At 47.1% G+C, this 22849-nt stretch overlaps 1 protein-coding gene across 1 annotated transcript in view; it reads left to right on the forward strand.

Annotated features, from left to right (window-relative positions):
• The first annotated feature begins 2765 nt into the window (after positions 1–2765).
• LOC144169777 (carbonyl reductase [NADPH] 1-like) overlaps positions 2766–22849 on the forward strand; it is a 55542-nt gene continuing 35458 nt past the window's right edge. Inside the window, exons 1-4 of the mRNA XM_077699111.1 lie at positions 2766–2933; positions 10647–10728; positions 12063–12241; positions 14736–14848. Coding sequence (XP_077555237.1) covers positions 2910–2933; positions 10647–10728; positions 12063–12241; positions 14736–14848 — 398 coding nt within the window. The 5' untranslated portion in view covers positions 2766–2909. The remainder of the gene's footprint in view (positions 2934–10646; positions 10729–12062; positions 12242–14735; positions 14849–22849) is intronic.

The following is a 22849-nucleotide window of genomic DNA, read 5'->3' on the forward strand; positions in this document are numbered from 1 at the left end:
ACAGCGCCGGCTCCTTGTCAGTTGAGTGGTCAGGAACGTCATATAAGCGCCCACACTTCTGCAGCGATCTGGGTTCGAATCCCAGCTGGGTTGATGGAGCTTTTTTCTTAATTAAAGGATTCAAATTTTTATGTACTAGTCCACGTACACGTCTTTCCATATCTAACACATGTAAGCAAAGGAGAAGGGAATTAACGAAATTGAACCTCGTGCAGTGGGCGCAGTGCCAGTTTGTAGCGTCTGCAGTTTGCCGAGAGCAAATTTACATGGGTCAATAGTCTTTTAACAAATATAATTAATAGGGCCAGGCGTCGGTTAATATTTTAAACCGATTAATCGGCTGGATTTATGCATTGATTTTTCGGTTGTGTTAATCTGGAAGAACAAATGACCAAAAATAATTATGTAGTAGCAGAAATAAGATCAATATTCTGATACACATTTTCACACACATTCCAGATAACGTAAGTGCTTCATCGTCACGGCGCATTATGCGGGCGAGACGCTTATCAGCTCGTTCGTCACACATACGTTTCTAGAATCAGGAACATCAGCACCCGCCGTGAGTGCAGATGGCGCCGATTACTCGTGCCTTGCTTACTACAGGAATAGCTTATACAACGGCAAAACGGTATATATAACTGCCCACTGGTTTTTTGTGCCGTGTATATTTGTAGCTTTTATTCAAAATTTTGCCCTGTGGAATGAAAATACACGAGTTCAGAGGTACACGAACAAGTCGACTTCATGTACAAAGTCTACGAATTGTCGATGAAATATTATGAGTTTTCTGATCACCAGCTTAAACCGGTTAAAACAATCATGGCTAGAGCATTAATCGATCAGTAACCTACCCCTAATAATAAATAATTGATTAGCGGTAATAAAGCGAATGTCCTGGTAGTCCTAAAGAAATGTCGATAAATTTTAGTTAATTGATGTGGCTGACTAATTAAAAACGTAAGGAGGTTTTATTTTGTCAATTCCCGGCTTCTCCTTTGCTTGCATGTGTTGGAAATGGATAGAAGTGTACGTGGACTAGTAGAGAAAAATTTTGAATTTTTTAATTTAAAAAAACTCCATTAACCCAGCTGGGATTTGAACCCAGATCGCTGCAGTAGTGTGGGCGCTTGTATCACGCTCCTAGCCACTCGACCGACGAGAAACCGGCGCTGTCGAGCATGTTACCTATGATTTACTATGATTCCGAACCGATTTGGCCGTAAAGCAGCAACATTTCTGTTTTCGAATTGGATGTCATGTATTGTACAAGGTACCATTTCAATAATTGGCCCACTCGATTTACCAGTCCTGGACTGTACGCGGGTAGTCCGAGGACTGCATTCGGACCGGAAGTCCCATAGGAATACATGGGAAAATCGAGCACCGGATCGCGTCTCGGGCAGTCCGCGGATGATCCGGGACTGATAATCGAGGAACCTCAATGTTGCGTACGGATTAGACATATAGAGCGTCACGGTATTTGGCGCCTTTAGCTGTAATAAATTTTTGTGCTTTACGTTGCGCCGGACGTAATTCAAAACTAAGTTCCGTCGGACCAGGACTCTTGTTGGACGTAACTTTAGTTTTCAATTTTGGGTTATGTCGGACGTAACTTAAGAAACTGGCTTAAAGTTCTGTCGGACGTAACTCTAGTTTTCAATTCTGATCAGTTCCGTCGGACGTAACTCTAGAAGCTGGCTTAAAGTTCCGTCGGATGTAACTCTAGTTTTCAATTTTGGGTTCCGTCGGACATGACTCTAGACACTGCGAAAAAACAATTGGAGGCCAAATCGGACGTGCCAATACGCAATTGGGCCAATGGAACCATTTGCATTTTCAAATGGTTCCATTTGAACCAATTGTGCTTTCAACAGGTCCAAATGGTCCTCCAATTGTTTTTTTCGCCTGTGTCCAGAGAAGACAGCAGTTTGACCCCATCAGTGGGATTCTGAGTTATTGTGTCCGTTTAAAAAAAATGTAAACTGAACCATTCATGTGGGGACGGATTACCTAGAAAGCTATTCCACTTTTATTGAGTTTCCAACATTCACGAAACAAAAGACGAATTACCAGGGCGCAGGCCAAAGGATCGATGTGCACGAAACTGCATATGCTAGTGTCTTGCTAGCTGGCGGTGTTCATAATTTGCGGCGGGCGCTGGCGTTTCCCAGCACCGAGCGCCGACTCAAGACTGACTCCGCCCTTTCCCGCCCGTCATAAGTTTCTTGCTCACTCTCTCTCGGCTGCCGCACAACGCCGATTGCCGACGCCACCTGACGCCACACTCTCCCCCGCGCGCTCCTTGGCTCTCGGCTGATGACGCTCCGCGCCCTGTCTCCCTACCCGGTTTTCAGTTCGCGGACATTTCCCCGCTGGGGTACCCTAAAGTCCCTTCATCAGCCGATCGAGGGACTTTAGGGTACCCCACCGGGCCCTCCGTGGGCAGAGGTAGGTAACAGCTTCGCGGCAAAATGCATTTGCGAGGCACAGAAACCAACTGGTCTTGCTGGTCCTGTGTCACGTGCGTGTCGTCTGCTCTGAGCCATCTTCTCACAGCATGACTCGAAGTGGGCAGTCGGGCAGGTGGCTATGCTTGAAACCATAGAGTTTTATACGAAACTCTATGCTTGAAACGAACATTAAATGGACAAAACTAAGAATTCCGCCCCAGAATAGTTAAAATGGTAGTGTGCATTCATTCGTCCACGCGTTTGTTGTGTCGCTAGTGACCATGCTAGTGACGTGTTCGGTTCAAAGTGCACTCTATTGCTAGTGTTGCTACCATTGCTAGCCGGTTTAAAAAGTTTGAAGGCGCGTTCCTCCCTGTTCTGTGGCGTTACGTTACGTGCCGCATTTACGGATTTTTTCGTATCATTTGCTCTCAGCAGAGTGTCATTTGTCGCACCATGTCGTCGTCTCGTGTCGCTGTGGTAAGCTATTTTTTTTCAGAACTCACCACGTAGAGCGCTTTTTGTGACTGATGCTCCAGAGAACGAAAAGTGCCTTCGTTGGCCTTGAAGTTCTGTTGCTACGTTGTGCACGTATTCAGGCTGCTCAAGCCACGCGTCGGCCGTTTCCACAAAAGCCGTGCATTCGCGCGTGGCAAATGTGCGTTCCTTACAAACGGACAGTTCCGTCCGTACGGGACAAAAGCTACCACGGACGGAACGAACGTCCCACTGAAGTTCCGTCGAGACGAGTTATCACCTGTTGAGTTACGCCCATTCGGTATGTGCACCCCGACCGGTTAACAACACAAGGGTATTTAAACTTCGGCGTGACATGCACCTAAATTGTTAGTCGTCGTGTTAAAGACAATCACTTCATGTCGGCAGCAAGCGGGCATGTGCGGCAGCATTGCAGAAACAGATAGAGAGGAAGAATTGCGGAAACTGAAAAAAGAGACAGAAAAGCAGCAAGACGACTGGGGCTTTATGGTCTGAAAACTGGAAGTTTTCACACGGAACTGAGGGACTTCGTGGTGGTCTGGTGGGAGTGTGGATCCTAAGCGGGAAAGAGAAGAGAAAGTATTATCACAGTACAATTCATACTAAAACATGGTCCAGCCGGCTCTCCCTCCATTTTCAGTATTTTCCAGACCCCTTCCAACACCGCCTGTCCTGCCAAAACTGCGAGAACCGTGGCCGTGGGGTTAACCTTATTGAGCTCTTGAAATGGAATGAACAGCCGTGACCTGAACATAAATCTGCAGAACCACGTATGCCAGTGGTAGTGCATAGGATGGCTTTAAAAAGGCCATGATGACAAAACATAAGTTTCATTCATTAAAAAAATTGCCATATGTTAGAATCATACTGACACCACTTTTAACACACACTTTGCTCAAATGAGCTATATAATTACGAAAAAAGGGATGGGCCATGCGACCCACTCGCTTATTTCCCGCAACAGATTCATGATGTCATACCAGCCAGCTCGGCGATTGCCGGAGGCCGGCGAAAGCAAACGCAAATTAGGCAGAGCTTATACGCCTCGAGCGCGGCCTGTAGGGGCGCCACTGAAATCCCCCTAGCGGCCCGTTTCGAAAGCAGGCGCGGGAGTCCCCGGCCCGTTCCGCCCTGTCGCCGTTGCTTTTTGGCTCGTTCAAGACAGCGATTTACCGTTTGTCCGCGTCCGAAATACCGAATAACGTGGAGCAGGCACTCTGTTTGCAAGCGTAGTGTGTTCACGAGAGTATAAACTTTTATGACGCGTTCTTAGTGAGATCTATATGAGCGCCGGGCGTGTGTCACAGGCCGGCGTCCCGAAGCCAGCATTTGCATGCAGCTGATTGCAATTCCGCTGCCCTGAAGTTTAGTGGCAGCGTCTCCGTATGCGGCCGTATACACACTATGATGTAAATCGACTTTGTGCCCTTACAAAATCCAGCAGAACACTCATACATGACAGCACGTAAGTTACGCCTGCCAATGTCACATATCAGATATTGATCAGTACCATGAACAAGCCAATGCGGCATAAATTTCACAAACACTGTACCAAAGAAGTACGATGGATAATGCAAAATTACACCCCGGAGTCAGCACACGACGACAAATATAATGATGGGTCGTCTTGTCCCGATGTGAGCGCTCGCAAAGATTCATCTGTTACATTTATCCTCCACGAGAAGCGCGAAGGTGGGCTTATAGAGTAATCCGCGTCCGTGACCAAACTCTTCGAAACATCGTCATATGACACAGGGAGACTGCAGAATCTAGCATAAACCGAAATCAGAGACCCTTATCAGATACGACACTCTTCCAACAAGCCCGTGTGTACGAGATCTCGGCGCACGTTAAGGATCTCCAGGTGGCCAAAATTAATCCGGAGCCCTCCACTACGGCGTGCCTCATCGTCTCCGTTGCTTCAGCGCGTTAAACACTGTAATCAATCAATCAACTCTTCCAACGACATCTCGTATCGCTTGTGAACTGCCTACCCTGTATTCTTCAAAAAATGCGTTCGCCGAGTGATCAGCTGTTCGTTGAAGGCAAAAAACAAACGAAAAGTGAACACGCAGCTTGTGTGTGTGATTACTCAAACGTTAAGTCGTTGATTTCGCTCCGCATTTGTAAACAAGAATAGTTGATCGTCCTCCTCCTCCCCCCCCCCCCCCCCCCCCATGTCTAGCGAAATATCAGTGCATTTCGCATCTAGTTGGTCTGGTCAATACTACCTTGCTCAAACAAACGTCTTTAGCATTTCAGAAGCTGCACTGGGTTTTTTTTTTTCATTCCCGTACGACTATTATATTTATTCCTGACTTGCCGACCATTCATTATCCCGTGGTTTCATTAACATATACCTTGGTTCTTACTATAAGGCATGAGTGGGAACATATCTGACAATGCACAGCCTTTTAGTGTACTTAACATTTTCGCGTGGCTTATATTCCCATAAAAGGCACAAGTTTTTGTCAGCTGTTGGATTATCACATCCCCGAAACATATTTTTCTACGACGTACATATTCGAAGCAAAGCCGCATTTGTTGTCTGCGCTGCAAAACGAACCAACCACTTTCATTGCCAATATCAGGACTAAACGAGGCGACAATAAATAGAATTCACTTGTGCTGACGTGTTCGAAAGTGACAGCGGTGATATGCTGCTGCCGTCGCCGACGCCCGAAAGAGCGGCCAAGACGCGCGCAAAACCGCCTCCCCGGGTAGCTCTTGTTGGCGTTAGAGCGCTCTACCAAGACGCAGCTGTTTTTTTTAAGTGCCCTAAACATGCAGTTAGCTTACAGACGTCACCATAACAAGTTGTTTAGTGCGCGTAAAGGCAAAGAGAAGCGAAAGAGAACCAAAACACTGCATGACCACCTATCAGCCACGCAGCGGTAATCCCGCTAACGCCGCGGAGAAGCGGCGGCAGGCGGCGCAGCGATCGCGAATCTCGAGGCGTATAAGCTTGCTGAACGAGCTTTAAATTTAGGGCACATTCTTTTATAGCACTAGGAATGGGGGATAAACAGTGGAAGTTACAAAAGCACACGTAAACATAGAAGCACTGATGCGTACTGTTGCTGGTACTGCACGCACTGTGCTTGTATTAGCTGCACAGCAGTCCGCCACTTTCGAGTTGTCTTACACGCACTGGCTGATTGGCGTAAGTGACGTTGTCTTACGTGACCCTGTTTGTCGAGGATATTCCATGTTTCACGAAACGATTACTTTCTACAGTAACAAAAACAAGCCAGGTGCAAATACAGTAAAAAACAGCAACGGCACACAACAATCTGTGCTCGTGCATGAGTATGGTAGCCCCATTTGGGAAGACTCACGGCAAGCAGCGCTGCAGCCGAATCATGCAGTGAAAGTTCGTTTGTATACGCGCGCTTATGACTTCATTGCTGACGTCCTGAAAACGCACGATTTGGTGGGAGAATCAAAATTCTAACCTAAATTGAGTAATTTCTCAGTGAATATGGCATCATTTGCTGCCGGACAAGTGCTAGCAGCACTATAAAACACGAAATCTTTTGAATAAAACAAACTTGTATTTTGTCCGCATGGTCCCTTTAAGGCCTCGTTTCTAAAGCTCTGCTCACTATAGTTGGAATTTTTCTCATGTTTTTGTGAAATTGTTGCAACTAGAGCTTGGATTTGCAGGTCTCCACTTGTGCAGTAGCAAGAATACTTTCCATTGTGGCAGCTAGTGTCACTAAAAAGCTTATTAAAAACTCCAGTGGCAGCTTCTGTGCCTTATTGAAATTTTAATCTGTTCATCTCAAGGAGCTGCTCCATGAAAAGGGACATGCGAACAGCCACTGTATAGTGTTCTGAACACCAAAAAGGCAAGAGATTAGGTACAAGTGGTTGGGGCGGCCAGCCATTATGTTAACTCGAAGATTTTGATAGGTTGGATGAGCACATTCACCTAATTTCGCAGCTTTTGTTGGTTGCCATCCAAAACACTTCTTACTTTTTTCAGTGTCTGTTCATCCTAAGCTTAACTGTTACAATGGTCCTATATAATCTTGGTAAAAGCACCGGCATGTTTGAAATATCCTGCATTAAGAGATGGCTTAATAATGCCTGACCTTTCAGATTTTGTAGTTTTTACTGACGGGGTAATGACAATGCCTATTGATGGGGCTCATTAGTTGTTGACTGCTTGAGCAATAGTGAGTACTACAATAAAGTTGCTTGGAGTATAACTTTTAGATTATCAAAATTTGTTTCTATTTTAAACCAATGTTTTCATACTTGACCATAGTCACATAGCCATCCATAGTTTTGTGTATTCAGGGAAAGCATTGAAAAAAAAGAAACAGAAAAAAAACGGTAAGTAGACAACATGACCTTGCCCTTTATTTAGTGTTCTTGTCTCTTCTAGTCCTGGCACCCATTCTTTTGCCTTCTATCACACCTCGAGCAAGCATCATTCATTTTTACTTCCACATGAATAATGGCTACCACTTACGTGTGCGAAAATGAAAAGCTCTGGCTTAACACCTTATTTTCTTGGCTATGCTTAGCTCTCAGTAAATAAGTTTGCAGTACTATGACGCAAAATTCTTTCTCATAACTCAACCGAAAACTTTGAAACTCAAAGTAGGGTTTTACGGGCCAAAACTACATCGATGCAGTAAGGTGTGCCATAGAGGTGTGCTGCTGATTTTAAATTGCTCACCAGGGTACTTTGAAACGCACTGAAATCCTGTTCACAGGGATGTTTTTGAGCCAACAGCTGTTAGTAGTTCATTCCAAGGGGCCCATAGCTGCTGTAAATGCGGAGCAGTATGTTCTCTTCATTCGTTGTTGTTGCTGTCTTCATAGCACCTGAGTTCCAGGTTTCCAGGTGGCCACTTGTGAGTGGCACTCATTATTCGTCTCTCGCAGATAGTGCGAGTTTATGTTTGAGTGGGGAGTGCAGGTGAATTGGTGAATGCGAGTGGCGAGTGTGAGTGTGTGTGAGCCACAAATGAGAGTATTGAATGTGAGTACAAGTACGTGTGAGATGCGAATGCAAGTGGTGACTGTGAGTGCATAATGGGAGTGAGCTATTCTGAGTGAAAGTGGCGAGGCTGAATGGGGAATGTGGGTGTGAGTTATTGTTCAATGAAAAAATTGTTTTGAGTGAGTGTGAGCGAGTTGTTGCCAGTTTGATGGCCTCGAGGCCACCAAAATACCTATCCATAAATGTGATTCACCATAGCTGATACAATGGTATTTTTAATTGTGTCATAGATACCTTTTTTTACCTTGCTTTTTGTAAACTGTTTGGACCATTTGTGCACGCAGATATGGCAGGTGGACATGCGGGATTGGGCCGTTGTTTTGTAGTTTTTTTGAGAAATGAAAGTAGTGGGCCGGTGGAGGTGTGAAGCTTGCCAATCTTGTGTGCCAAGACCCTGTTTTTACATGCACGTGTGGCCAAGTTCACACTGTCTGTCCCCGTTTCTTGCTGCTACAGCACTGATGAGAACCTTGTGAAAGTACCGTATTTACCCGATTCTAACGCGCACTTTTTTTCCGGAAAAATAGGTCGAAAAATCGCATGCGCGTTAGAATCGAATACAAAACCTAAACTGCCGAAACAACGGAGATTTCGTCCCGCCCATCGCCATCGCCATCTCAAGATGGCGCTAAAGCTTTAGCAACAATTTTTCGGACAGGCGCCTAGGTTTTTCTATCGGCGTTCACACAAATCATCAAATCGTTTCACTTGCGCGCTTGATAACAGCAATGGCAGGAGCGGCTCCCACGCGTTCAAAACGAGCGGTCGGCTGAAGCGTGCACCTCTGGAGAAGCTCTCGGGATGGGCGTGAGAGGCGTGGTCCACGATCCCATCGACCATGGTTGAACGTTCGTTCAGAAGTCTGTCATCGCGAACGCGCTTGAAGGCACCGAGGCCGAGATGTTTTGGTCAGCGGAGAGCGACGAGGAGTGAGATGAGTGAGATTACTTCTGGAAATAAATCGCCCGTTTCTCTTGCATTCGTTTGTCTGGGCCACACAGTCCCGTGAGCGTTACAATTGGAGGTGCAAGTTTTTTCGGTTTTTGGTCCCGAAAAATCGGGTGCGCGTTAGAATCGGGGGCGCGTTAGAATCGGGTAAATACGGTAACTGCAGTTGCTTGTATCTGGCTGCTCATTGATTGTATTAGGACACACCGTAACGATTAAATTTTATCAGAATAATTAATACCCCTGCTACACTAGCATCCAAATGTCATTTGAGCCAAATGTCGTTTGACTCAGATGCGAAGTTGTGCTGCTCCACTGGGTTTTGAAATGCCAATCGGCTCAAATGACATTCGAGCCAAATGAGCACCCAGAGAGACATTTGGGGCTCTCGAATGCCATTTCGAGCACTCTTGCACTGTGTTCCAAGTCGGCATAAACAAATACATTACTGGCGTACTTAAAACAAACAAAATATTCTTAATTGTGGGACTTTGTTTACTTCTCATTCACTTAATTCATGATATCACGATTTAATACTTTCATGCTCTCGGCACCAGTGCGGGCAAGCGACAAACCGGTGTGGCCAGACAGCTCAAAAAAACCTCTATTGTGATTCAGGATTACGCAAAAACCGTGTCACAGCTTACGTTATTTATAATTTGATATCATTTTAATGCTATAGACTGCTGCTTAATTTGATTGATGCATTATTGTGTAAAAACAGAACTCAGCAGCAGCAGCGCCATGCAAAATGGCGAGTGATTGTTAAAGCTTTCGAATGCCATCGAAATTGTAATGGAGCACGGCGGGTTCTGAATAGCACTTGAAGCCCCTCATTTGAGTCAAATGACATTCAGTTCGAATGACGTTTGGCCGCCAGTGTAGCTGGGGTATTAGTGCCTGCCATTACACGTTATCGTGGTGCAGAGTGAATTTCTTGTGCATAAATTTGTGGTGCTCTACTCGCAATGCAAATATGCTTCTAAAGCAATTACTATGCTAGAATTTGAAGCACAGAAAACTGAGAAAAAAAAAAAAAATTCAGTTGGGCTATATTCACTGTTCGCAGGGCAAAAAGACAACATAGAGAGGTGCACAAGAAGCACTTATGTACTTGTCGACGTCTCAGAGTATGATGAGAGTGCCAGACACTCGCTCATTATGTACAACGAAATCACCCAACACTACACACTCGCACGATGCACCTTCCCACCGATGGCTGAAAAGCTGGCAAAATAACGAGAGGTCACCCTCCGACAACTCCAAACAAATGCATTTCCACACCCCACACGGCTACGTGCCGTTCACCCCACAATATAAACCCCCAAGCCGACACTGACAATCCAGCGACACTACACCATATGGTTTAGCACGCAGACCTTGCACCAATTCCTAGTCCTAAATGTAGGCGGTGGGAAAGTACACTTGCCAGCTTGGACCTAAGTCAGCAGCTTTAGCTTGCTGAAAGGGTCAGGACGGCAGGTCACACCATTGGAGTCCAGGACTGGGGACCGTGCCTGCTAACCAGCTGGATTTCACTGTTAAAAAAAGGTTTCCCCCTCTCCCTCATCCACCTCCTCCTTCACCACCTGATCTCTTTGCTCTGTGAGCCGTGAAAATTGAACTCTTTTACATTGTTTATTGGATTTAAAATACATTCGTTAGCTACACACCTAGAATAGATTTTTTTTTAATTTTTTTGCTAACCATTGTTTCTGTTTTGTGTGCAGGTTACGGGAGGCAACAAGGGCATCGGTTTCAGCATTGTGAAGTTCCTGTGTCAGAAGTTTGATGGTGATGTGTTCCTGACAGGCGAGTGCTGGTTGTATTTGGTGGGCCTAGTTTAGTTATGGAAACAGGAAATTAAATTTAGTTTTAATGTTTAGTGCACTGGGTGTACACCTGGACTTCGAGGTATGTTACGATTGGGGTGACAGGTTATTGTAGACTTACCCATGGTTTGTTGAACCTGCAGCCCTTATCTCATCACAGCGCAGCCCTTATCTCAACCCCTCTGGTTGCTGTAGCTGTATGGTATGGTGCTGCTTTTGCAGGCTCAGTGTGTCAAGGTTTGGTACAGCTTTGTAAATGAAGGCCAAAGCAAGTTTGGTTAATTAGGAAGATTGCATCACTAGAGTAGCACCGACATCACTTTGAACGCAAACTTCACTCAAATAAGGTATATAGTGAGGAAACCACACAGTCGTCGTGTAATCACTTGCTACTTTACATAATGTGTAATGACGCATTACGACTCGTTTAGGGAATAGGCTGAGGCTAGCGAAGTTCAACAGAAATTAAGTGCATATTGTATAGCGCTGAGAATGGTGGGGTAACTAATAGATGTTCCAAAGGAATGAGGAAAAGTATAAGCACCGCATACTTTGGAACTATGGTTCGTCAGCGTTGCGAAACATCGTTGGTGTGCAAATGATTTTCTGACGCAACACCGCCTGATGGAACCCTGTTGTCAAGTAATACCTAACGTTTCATTAAATGATTACTATGGACCATAACAAAATGCGGCATGTACAGGTTGGATCAGAAATAAACTGAGCACCAGTGGTCGCCTAGTGGCATCACTACGCCATCTATAAAGGTCGACGGAAACCAAAAGCACTTTGGCATAGCCTCCTGCATGGAGGAAAGCTCAGTTTCAGTTCCTCTTGAATTTCAGCATTTCTCCCCATTTGAGGTACCTGCCTCTAATGCATCATTGCTGACATCGCAAAACATGTGGTGCGTGGTAAAATTGAAATTTTAGCTGCTTCTTTGAATTTTTGAGTGAATAATGCATCGTTGGGTGTCAGACAACCACTGAGGGTACAGTAAAACGTTAAGTGGTTTGAGTAAAATAAAGTTGTATGTTGTCTCAATTGCCCCTCTAAATTAATCTGGAGCCTTACACTACGGCCGGTCTTGTACCCCGATTCAGTTATGGACGTAACCCCCTCCCCCTTTTTTGCTCTTGTAGATTCAGCCCATAGCCATTTGTGGGGAATCTTGGTGGGATAAAATGTCAATGCATCAACAGTGCGCTCTCACTGCAACCCAATGAAACCTAAACAGCTTTGCTATGGTAATCCACCACCAGATGAATGGTTTGGCCCACCAATTCTTTAATTTGTTTTTTTTTTCATGATCAGCCAGGGATGAGCAGCGAGGGAAGGATGCTGTGGCAGAACTCAACAAGCAACAGCTACACCCAAAGTTCCACCAGCTCGACATCGATGATGTCAGCAGCATCCAAAAGTTTCGGGACTACCTCAAGGACACTTACGGTGGCCTGGACGTGCTCGTGAACAATGCTGGCATTGCCTACAAGGCAAGGAGGGCTTTAGTTTTTTCTTCTTTTTTGTGTGCCACATATAGCTGCAGTTTACACGCATGCTCACAAATGCGGTCTAGCTTTGAGGATTTCAGGGGGCAGAGCCACGTAGTACTTAATGCGTGAATTCATTTAGCACTGTTAGTTCTGTAGTTGCATAGCTGCTGATTGTGGGCATTCAGTGATTTTTGTCATTATTTTGACATCTATGCCTTAGTACATTAATGATCCCCAAAAAGGTGGGGAAAATTGTAACCCCCTTTCCCAAATATCTTCTGAACTAGTGCTGCTAATTTTGCAATGCATGCCACTGCTAACCACACAAAAGAAAAGAGTCGCTCTGTAGTCATCACTTTCCCGACAAAATGGCTTTATCCCATTGGCTGAACAGACCCCTCTTTTTAATTCTACTTGTTTTATCTTGCACTTTTGACCGCAAATCGACTTGTTCTGCGTGTGTAGAGGATTTATATATTGTTCCTTTGAAATGCATATACCCATCACACATACATGTGCCCACCCACACACACATATGTAAAGCTGAGCGTAACTATGGGTTGTTCTAGAAGTTTGGAGCAACACGTAATGTTTTTATTGTTGGTCAACAAGTAATTTTAGGGGCGAAGTGTCTACCGGTATTTCAAATGTGCCAGGATCCCATAGGCTGGAGGTACGTCTGACGTACCCGAATTCCAAAGGCTTTAGGTATGTCAGGACGACCATGGCACTGGGAGTGTTAAGATGTGTCCTATATATAGCTGGTCAGTCAGTGTCAGTACCTGTATGTGGGACGCACATGCTAGTGTAATCCAAGCAGTCCAGAAGCGCTCTATGCTCACTGTTTTCATCACAACTCATGGTGACAGCAGTCTGTATTGATTTCTACCCAGCCTCCTAAACCACTTCCACTCACTGACCATCCAGGTGCACTCCTGACCTCCCCTCCCCCCCCCCTCCCCCCTCCCCTTTCTCCCCACACACACACAATGCCAAAAAAAGTAAATAAACTGTGACTGATCAGTCACTGAGCAGTAGTGATTCGACTGGTTGGGTAGAAATCAATACAGGCTGCTTTCGCTGTGAGCCATGAAGTAGACGGCAAGTGGGGAGTGCCTCTGGCCTGCTTGGAATATACCAGCAGGTAGTACTGGCATTCACCGACCATGTCCCACGTATCTTTAGACCTTCAGTTTCAGGTGCCCTCTGTGATTCACATTTGGACCAGGTACCTTTTGCCGCTAGGATCTCAGCACGTATAGTGTATCTTGGGCCACAGCTACAGAATCCCATTCCCTGGTATGTTTGATGCACCTTTAGCCTCTGGGATTGCGATGCGTCGGATGTACCATTAGACACAGCATTTTAGGAAAGCAGGTCAAAATTGTAAGAGGGTGGTTTAATTGTACCATACACACACCTTGACATCTGACATTGACAGCATAAGCAATGCTATTGTCTGAATTTCCGCTTGTACGGCTATACATTACGATTGTTTACTTATGGTTATGGGTAGGATTTCTTTGGTTCCTATTATAGGTCAGCTTCTGGATTGCGACGGTACCTGTTATGCATTATGACTTCCTGTGTGAATAGTGCGTGGCAGGAAGGGCAGGGGGAGGGGTCAGGAGGAACCAGACTGAGATTGAAATGTGTATAACTGCAATGCTAGGTGCCTCGTAGGCGTTGTGAAAAATTCCCCCTCCCCCCCCCTCCTACACGAGACCGCGCAGTGCGGTTCGCAGCTATTGCGCTCGCGAGACCGGCTACCGCCGTCGCGACCGTCCGCCTTGCGGTTTTCGGGCCACGATATTCGTCGTAATATGCGTGCCGTACTCGTGAAGCTCGGCAACAACATCAGGCGTCGTGAAATTGCTGTACTCGCTCGCCAATGCGCCCCAACAGCGTACGCGTTGACCGGGTGCTGGCAGAAAAGTACTGGAAGTGCTGGAAGAAAAGTAGGCAAGAGATGAGGACACAGGAGGTGTAGTAAATTAAACAGATGAGAATTTACAAAGTGCAGGGGGGGGGGGAGAAAATAGTATGCGAGGGCAGGAAACGGTGAGAGAGTTCGGGCCGCGCGCCAACGAGGAGTACGGCAATTTCACGATGCCTGACAGCTTCACGTGTACGACACGCATATGACAACGCCCGCCTTAGAGTTCACGTAGAGTTCATAGAGGCATAGAATTCACATACGTGGAAATTGAAGGGGAAATGCGCGCATGTGTCCTCGCAGGGAATTAACATAGTCTCGGAGTGGAGTGGAGGGGGGGGTGGGGGGGGTTCACGATGCCTACGAGGCACCTGCCCTAATATGTAAATGCAGTGGATGGATAGCTTTTGTGTAGTGCTGCCCAACACAAACAAAATTTTGTAAATGAAGTATAAAAATACCCCATGTTTCTTTGCACCATGAGGTTTGATATGAGAGTGCCTCAGAGCAAGCTAGTTTTGTGACAGCGTCTTTTCTCAATTGCTTGTTCTGCTGCAGTGTGCCTCCACTGCGCCGTTCTCTGAGCAAGCAGAGGTTACTGTCAAGACCAACTTCTTTGGCACCCTGAATGTCTGCAAGGAATTGTTTCCCTTGCTGCGGCCGCATGCCAGGTAGGCCATTCTCGTTTTTCTCTGTTGCGACGTGCTGTTTGCCGATGATAATTGAGGATTGCTATTGGTTTCCCCTTTGTAGCGGGGTGATCACATGTCATCTTACCAATATACCTATGTTTTATTCTCTTGGTATAATACTAGCACTGCTTAGGGCAGGCGCAAAATACTTAGTTACAGATGGTAACTGTCCTAGGAAATATTCCCCTCACTGCTTTTCATTCACCAGCATTCTAATCTTCTTTTCGTCGCCTCAACAGCCGTGAAGTTAACTTCCTCTGTACTACCCTTAAATCCTAAAGCTTCTGGAAGCTGAATATTTCCCTCGTGAAGATTTGGATGGATACCTTCACATTCTAACACTATGTGCCGCATAGTTTGTTTCTTTTCCCGCAGACCACGCATACCCCATCATTTTGTGAATACTTCACCACAGAGCTCTTAGTTCGCAAGCAACCTGCTCTAGCCTCAAAAAGCAAAGCACTGCTCTGGGAATTATCGTAGAAATTTTCCTTTCTTATGTTCAATTTCTCAGCCCTGTACATCGCTAACGATGTTTTAGCTTCCATTTTTTTTCTCTCCATTTATTCGTTTCAATCTGCCTTGCCTCTTTTTTGGTTACCTTGGCTGTTTTTGATTCTCCACTGTTCTTTCCATATTTCATCGTTAGCCTTCTAGTCTTCCTTAACCACTGCGTGTCCACGGTTTTCAAGTATAGGTACCTAAAAACCTTAGCTGCCCACCTTCGTTGATCAATTGCTCTCAACCTCATCTCAAAACATATTTTACTCTGTGCTTCTCGAACTTCAAACAACGCCCAGCCCATATCTCCCTGTACTGCTTCGTTAGTTGTTTTTCCATGCGCACCTAAGGCCAAACGGCCTACCGTTCTCTGGTTCCCTTCAAAGCCTGATAGAGCATCTGATTTTAAGCAGAGTACAGCATTCGCAAATGTGAGACCCGGAACAATTACTCCTTTCCACATTCCTCTCACTACTTCATATTTGTTATACCTCACAGAGCTCTATGCTTCTTATAGCTGCGTTTCGCTTTCCCTTTCCCTTAAGTTGCTCCTCGTGGGTTCTTAAGTAGTTATTCCCTTCGTTTATCCACACTCACACTGGGTAATTCGCCTTGCTGTATAGACACTGTGTCAGTGGTAGCGTCATTGAAAATCATTACTCCCAATTTTTCTGGGCTGAAATTTAACCCGAGGTCGGTGGCTTCCTGGCAGCTAATATTTATTAGCCGTTGCATATCGGTTTGATTATCAGCTAAAAGAACAATGTTGTATGCGTATAACATTCCCGGAATACGCTGTTGTACTACTTCGCCTTGCAGCATATGGGTTATAGGCTGAACCCTACTCAACTTTCTTCCAGTTTCTTTTCTAACCCTGCCATGTAAAGCATAAACAGTATTGGGCTCAAAGGGCATCCCTGTTTCAGTCCCCGATGGGTGTCGACCTGCTGGGCGCATATCTGTCCTTCCCATGTAAGGTGCACTCTATTGTCTTTATATCATCTAATCCCTGGAGTTTCAGCATTCTCCACAGCAGTTCTCGGTTTACGTTGTCAAACGCCCATTTAATGTCCAAGAATGTAAACCATAATGGTCTATTGTGTGCTTTTCCGATTTCAATGCATTGCATTATCACGAACAAATTATCATTTAATCGCCTGTCTTGTCTAAATCCATTCTGCAGTTCCCTTGCTCCTTGCTTTTTTGTCGTGAAAATTTTTCTTGCTTCACCTAAAATCCAAAGGCATTGTAGGATAAGATGGTTGCATAAGTATTGTTCGCATGAGGGCTAGTGAGGAGGTGAAGAGCTGTGGACATGGGCCTGTGAAGTGGGCAGGGGTGGAACAGCTGCGCCATTTCTGCCATTGAGCGCCAAACGTGTTTAGCTGCGCCAAACCGCCCCTGTTGCGCCAAACCCGCTTGAATGGGACGCGGGTCTTAAAGGAGTACTGACACGAAATTTTTATGTTACGTTTTTTTCACTGCTATGCGTGCCTACCAGCCCACTAATCATAGAATGACAGATTAGACGGTCGAGCGCAGCGTAAACATTCATTTACGGCGTCGTTTATTCGTGCCAGTTTCGGTTTCGACAAAAAAACGCCGAGCGGCCGCCATGACAGCATGTATCACATGGCGTCACCATTCTTGCCGTATCGCTGCCTCTCTGGAAGCACGCGCGAGCGAGCGCACGCGCGCGCCCAGACCGGCCGAGGTCTTCTCCGTCCCCACAGGCCCGGGCAGCATGACGTCAGTCCCAAAACCATGACGTGTACACACGCCCGAGCAGCGCGCGCCAACCACAGCCAGCGCGTCGGCTTCGTCACGGGAGCCCCGACGTCGGCAGTTTGGGGCACGTAGCAGATGATGTCACGTCGGCCCACTCTGGGCTTTCTCGTGTGGGCGAAGATTAAAATGGATTTTAAATATGTTTCACTGAACGGTTGCTGTTGAAACTTGCTGGGAGATATCTCCTGATAAAAAGGAAGCGTTTTACATAGTTATCTCAGCTTTGAAATTTCGTGTCAGTACTCCTTTAAAATGGTCAAAAATCGCGAAAAAATGCATTTTGGGAAAAACACATTTTTGAAGACTAGGTATATACTTTCAAGCACCTATTCTAAAAGTTTCACCGGTGAATTGGTCCGGAAATGTCTTAAAATCGGCTTTGTAAACGCAGCGGGAGCAGCAAAACGTTGAGAATCGGGCTAAGAACACTCGAACTTCGCGCGCGCGCCACACTTGAAGCAGACTGTCAGCGGCAGCCATCTTGGGCTAGCCTTGTAGCGGCTTTCTTTTTGCGTATTTTGTGCTATCTCAAAATGGCGTCCCATGAGAAAAACGAACGTTACCGCCAATTTAGCGAACGAGCCGCAGGAGCACGCGCTCTCGGGGCCCCCTTTCCGCGTCTCTGATTAGCCGGTGCCATAACCAATGCAGTTGAACCGATTTTTTTTTTTTTTTTTTTTTTTTTGCAGGCGCGCGTCCGCTGCCGCAGTATTTTCAATTCGGGTGCGTTTTCGCTGCCGTTAGTGACTGCGATTCTGTCACAACGTCTTTTCTCCTAGTGCCGCAATGCTTGGAGACCTTTACCTCAACTATTTACGCGCTGAAAGCGCATTAAAAAACGACGAAACACGCCGTTAACGGCGGTGCCGGGAGCGCCTGTTACGTACGAATCTGGTCCGAGAAGCGCCTTGTGGAAACGCCCAGATTTAGTTAGCTGTTGTGCTTCGGTCTTATTTGCGAAAAAAAAAAAGTTGGCAGCACAATATGTTGGTGCTTTCCTTTAGTTTGCTCAAAGTAGCAAGTACCGTGTGTGAAGTTCAGCAAAAAGTGTAGTTTTCCAGAGCTGTTTGCAAAGGTTTTCAGTACTTGCATAGAGCTTTTCCGGTTATTTTTGTGATACGGTTGCATTCTTCTTTTTTTCCCCTTGAGGAACAGAGTGACACGGTGCTTTTTATATTGTGGCTATGCTGAATCAAGAGTTAGAAACTAGAGATGTATTTTTCTCTCTTATTTTATAGGAGCCATGAAGAGAAAACACAAGTTTGGTTCATTCGAAAGATCGCCTCAGAACCATACTGACACCACTTCGTTCAAATAAGCTACATAACTAGGAAAAAGGGGAATGACCATGCGACCCACCAGCTCATTTCCCGCAACAGAACCTGTGATGTCACACGAGAATGCTCTGCGATTGGCGGAGGCCGGCAAAAGCAAACGCAAGTTAGGCAAGGCTTACCAGTTTGCATAGTGAGCTATATGCCTGTTAAACATACTGCACATTCCTTTTATGACCCTAAGAACGGTGGAGTAAACGGTTGAAGTTCTGAATAAACACGCAAGCGTGTATGCCAATGGGTACGAAACTACCGCCAGCCGAACTCGACATCTCGCCGTCGCCACCGTCGCGCAGACGAATTTTTGTGGTTCGAGGCTCTTCGGGGCCAACGAACAGTCCCAGCACGCACAGCCGCGACTTTGCTTGGTATCGTAATCCCTCACAGGAGGTTGGCCGTCATATCTCCAACCAGCAAAGGTAAAAATAGAAACGAGGGGAGTAAGGAACAGCAAGCAGCGACGAGATAGTGACAGTCGTCGCAGAAGTTTCAGAATGGTATTGGCTTGCTGCTGTTGTTAGGAGCTCGTTCCCAGTTTACAACCACTGAAAACTTCAGTTTGTTCGAGTACTTCACAATGAAATTTCGTTGCTGCGTTTTGAAATGCCCATGTAGTACAGGGGAGGGAGTGCGACATCCCCGCCGGTGAGGAGATCTCCTTTCATGTGCTGCCCAACGACGAACCTCTGCGAAGCAAGTGGCTACATTTTGTGAACTTTGCAAACGGAGGAGAAAGAGAGCTAAAGGAAGTACGAGTGTGCTCGCTTCATTTCCGAGGAAGTGATTACGGCAGGGACCCTTACGTTAGCTCACTCCTGGGACATGCTGGCGCTCGTCGCCGACTTCGTCAAATCGCCGTCAAAGCGCTCTGACCTTGGGGGAAAAAAATGCCGTACACACCGCGCAGTGACGCTTGTATCTTTCTGGTCGGGGCAGAGAGCTCGCGCGAACGGCTTTCCATACATGACACCGGCTAACTGGCATAAGCGATACTGCAACTGAAATTGAACTATTATTTACCGTAATAAAAATACGGCACATACATACCAGTCTGTATTCGTCCATCGCGACGGGGCTGACGAGGCAGCGGTGCTGACGGCTGGGCGTTCGTCTGTTGTGGCTATTGCGGAGAGAGAGAGAGAGAGAGAAACAACTTTCGCTGAGCCCATTTCAGGTGACGCTCGCAGGCGTCAGACGGGGTAGAACCCTATTCACGAGTCCCATATGATTCCAATAGCTCCTGGCCCCTGGACGCGAGCTCTTGCTGCGTCGACAGGTCGGGGCTGGACATCAAGATCTCCCATCGCTCGGGTAGGGGGGGGAAGGGGAAGGGGGAGGGAAGGTAGAGGATTCTTGAGCTCAGTGCTCTCCGCCAGTATGTGCGGCAGGGTGCCTTCCGTCTTTTTGCAGAACGGGCAGATGGGGTCGTGTTCTGCCGGGAACATCTTGTTCAATAAAGCTGGGTCGCTTTCCGGTCCATCCGCATATCTCACAACTCCTGCCGCTCGTGCACTGAAAAGCATTGAGCGTTCAAGTGGTGTGAGGTTGCAAGCCCGAGCTCCTCGGCGAGAGTTTTGTTCTCCGGATCAGGCGATTCCATGAGTAGGGCTGCGGGTGCACTAGGTTTTACTAGTATTTTTAAAATAGCCGCCGTCTCGGTTTTGGCACGAGTTGCGGTTCCTGTCTGACTCCCGCGTGTGGGTGCTATATGGAGTCGACATACTAAGTATCTGTTTCATGGACCGGCTCGTATGACGCCATGGTTCACGTCACGGAATGTGCAGTTTTAGCGGGAGATTTAAAATTTTGGCTTAAATTGCCTTATTTCTCAGTGAATAAAGCATCATTTGCTTCCGGGAAAGCGCTTGGGGTACTATGAAACACCTAATCTTTCGAATAAAACAAACTTTTGTTTTCTCTTCATGGCTCCTTTAAGACATCATGCTCTGCCTTACGGAGTGTTTCATTATCTGGCTTTTGGCCTAGGATGATGAGACTCATATCATTTCATTTGCAATAAATAGATCTAGCAGGTGAGGCTGTTTGTATCACTCTGGCATGGATCGGTAAATTAAAGTCCACCTGCACCTCTGCAGTTCCTTAGTTTGTGAGATCACGCTCTTCCTTAGGGATGTTTTCTTAGCTTACCCTTGAGCTAGGATAACAAGACTGGTATAATTTCATTTGTATTGAATTGATCTGGCAGGTGATTGTATTTTTATTACTCTGTCTATGCGCACCTATTTGCAAAAATGAGTAAAGATTAGACAATTTTATACGAATTGTTGATATTAAATGTTCACCTCCTTCATGCATTGCAAAAGTCTTCAAAATGAGTAAAAATAACATAACCTGGCAGACCAGACATTTTTCATTATGAATGAATGAATGAAAAGTCTTCATTGTGGAATGGCTCTTTGGCCTAATAGGAGGGGAAGAAGGGTGTCGGAGAAAAGACAGAAACAAAGAAAGAAGAGAAAGAAGTGCGTACACACATGCGTGTACATGGTATACATTTGCAATCACATGCGGCGATCGATGCCTGCCTCGTGAGCGAACGCCCAGAGGGAGAGCAGGGTGTCGCGGCTGTTGTTGCTGGGGGTGGTCCATTGATGCAGAGTGCTGATGTGCGGTGGCAGGTACTGGGCACGGAGGTCCCGGTAGCCAGGGCACTCCCACAGCATGTGGGTCACTGTTGGGCACACTTCCATGGTGCATGTGGAGCAGCTCACTATGGGGCCCTGTTCGTGGTCGCTGTCGTCGCTGTCGTCGTCGGTAGCCCCGGGCCTGCATCGGTGGGGGGCCCGCCATTTGGCGAGCACGTCTGCTGTTAGTGCGGCCCCCGCACGTGTCTTGTGGATGAGGACCTGAGCCCCCCGTGGCAGTCCTCGGGGCAGTGGGTGGTGGTTGGTGGGGATGTGCTGCCAAAGGGCGCGCCTTGGCTCCCTCTTGGCTGCCAGAATTTTGGCTCTTGGGTCGGGGTCGTCTGGTGCGGGCATAGTCTGGGTCACCAGGGCGGAGCGGTCGTCCATTAGCTCGCTCGCCAACGCCTGTGCGGCTCCATCGCCAATGCCACCGGCGTGACCTGGTACCCAGTCCACCCTCACCTCCACTCCATATTGCTGGTACAGCACTGTGCTTGCCATTTTGATCCTGTGAGCAAGCGTGCCAGTCCTGGGGGTGCGGCCAAGGATTTTTATGGCCTCTCTACTGTCTGTGTAGATCACCACAATCTCCCCTGTCTGCCTCAGTCCTCGACGGGCCTCCCCACAAACCCCGTCCACTGCACACAGGATGGCGGACAGTGAAATCTGGTCTGGGCTGGGTCGGTGCTCATGCACGTGGATTTGTCTGCACGTGTTGATTGGGGAGATCGCAGCTAGCCTGGCTTTGCGCGTGATGGGGTCCCAGGTGGCTGCCGTGAACACAGAGTTCCGGGTTCTGTCAGTACAGGCAGCTGCTGCTCTACGCTCCGCTTCATGATCCCGCTGATGGCACTTTTTGGAGAGTGGTTTGGGAAGCTTGAGGAGCACATCGAGCCAAGGCTCCAGCAGGCGTGGCAGTTTGGGTGCATCGGGGGGTAGTTCTTTTGTGAGGGTGAGGAGTCCTCTACCCGCAGTTGTGTTTTGCCGTCGTAGCTCATGGCCTTCATTGTGTGCCTCGATAAAGGCTTTGAGGGGAGGGAGGCCGGAGTACCTGTAGAGTTCTTCAGTCCTCGTGTGACGCGGCAGGCCAGTTATTGCGTGGAGACATTCGAGATGGAGGACCTCCAGTTGTGCATAGTGGGTTTGGTTCAATGTGAAGCAAGCTGCTCCGTAGCATGCCTTAGAGGTGAGGGTTGCCAGGCATAATGTCCTGATGGTGCGTGTGCCGGCACCGCCAAAGTGGTTGCCTATGCGGCGGATCAGGTGGAGGTGTCGGCGCCACGTTGGCTTAAGCTGACGGATCCATTCCTTTGGTCCACCAACCTCACTGAGGGGAACCCCAAGGATCCTCACCCACCGCTCCGCTGGTCGGGTGATGGTTTTGCCGGCCAGTGTAAGGCTTATCTTCGCTCGCTCAGAGTCGTAGCCACCTACCAGGAGGAGGTTAGTCTTTTCCGGTGACGGCTGCATGCCAGTGGAAGGGAGGTAGTTGTCGATGGTGTCCAAGGCTTGCTGCATGATTTCCTGTACATCTGCTGTGTTCAAGTTCGTGCCCTTGGGGTCCACCCACAGCGTGATGTCATCTGCGTAGAATGTCAAGCCCAGGTGCGGAATTTTCCGTAGCTCTACAGCCAGACCTTGCATCACGATGTTAAAGAGGACTGGAGACAAGATGGCACCCTGCGGCACTCCTCTGGAATTTGAGAATGTCC

This window comes from Haemaphysalis longicornis, unplaced genomic scaffold (genome assembly GCF_048455015.1).
Source record: "Haemaphysalis longicornis isolate Haplotype H1 unplaced genomic scaffold, Haemaphysalis longicornis Haplotype H1 scaffold_2, whole genome shotgun sequence".
Classification (NCBI taxonomy): Eukaryota; Metazoa; Arthropoda; class Arachnida; order Ixodida; family Ixodidae; genus Haemaphysalis; species Haemaphysalis longicornis.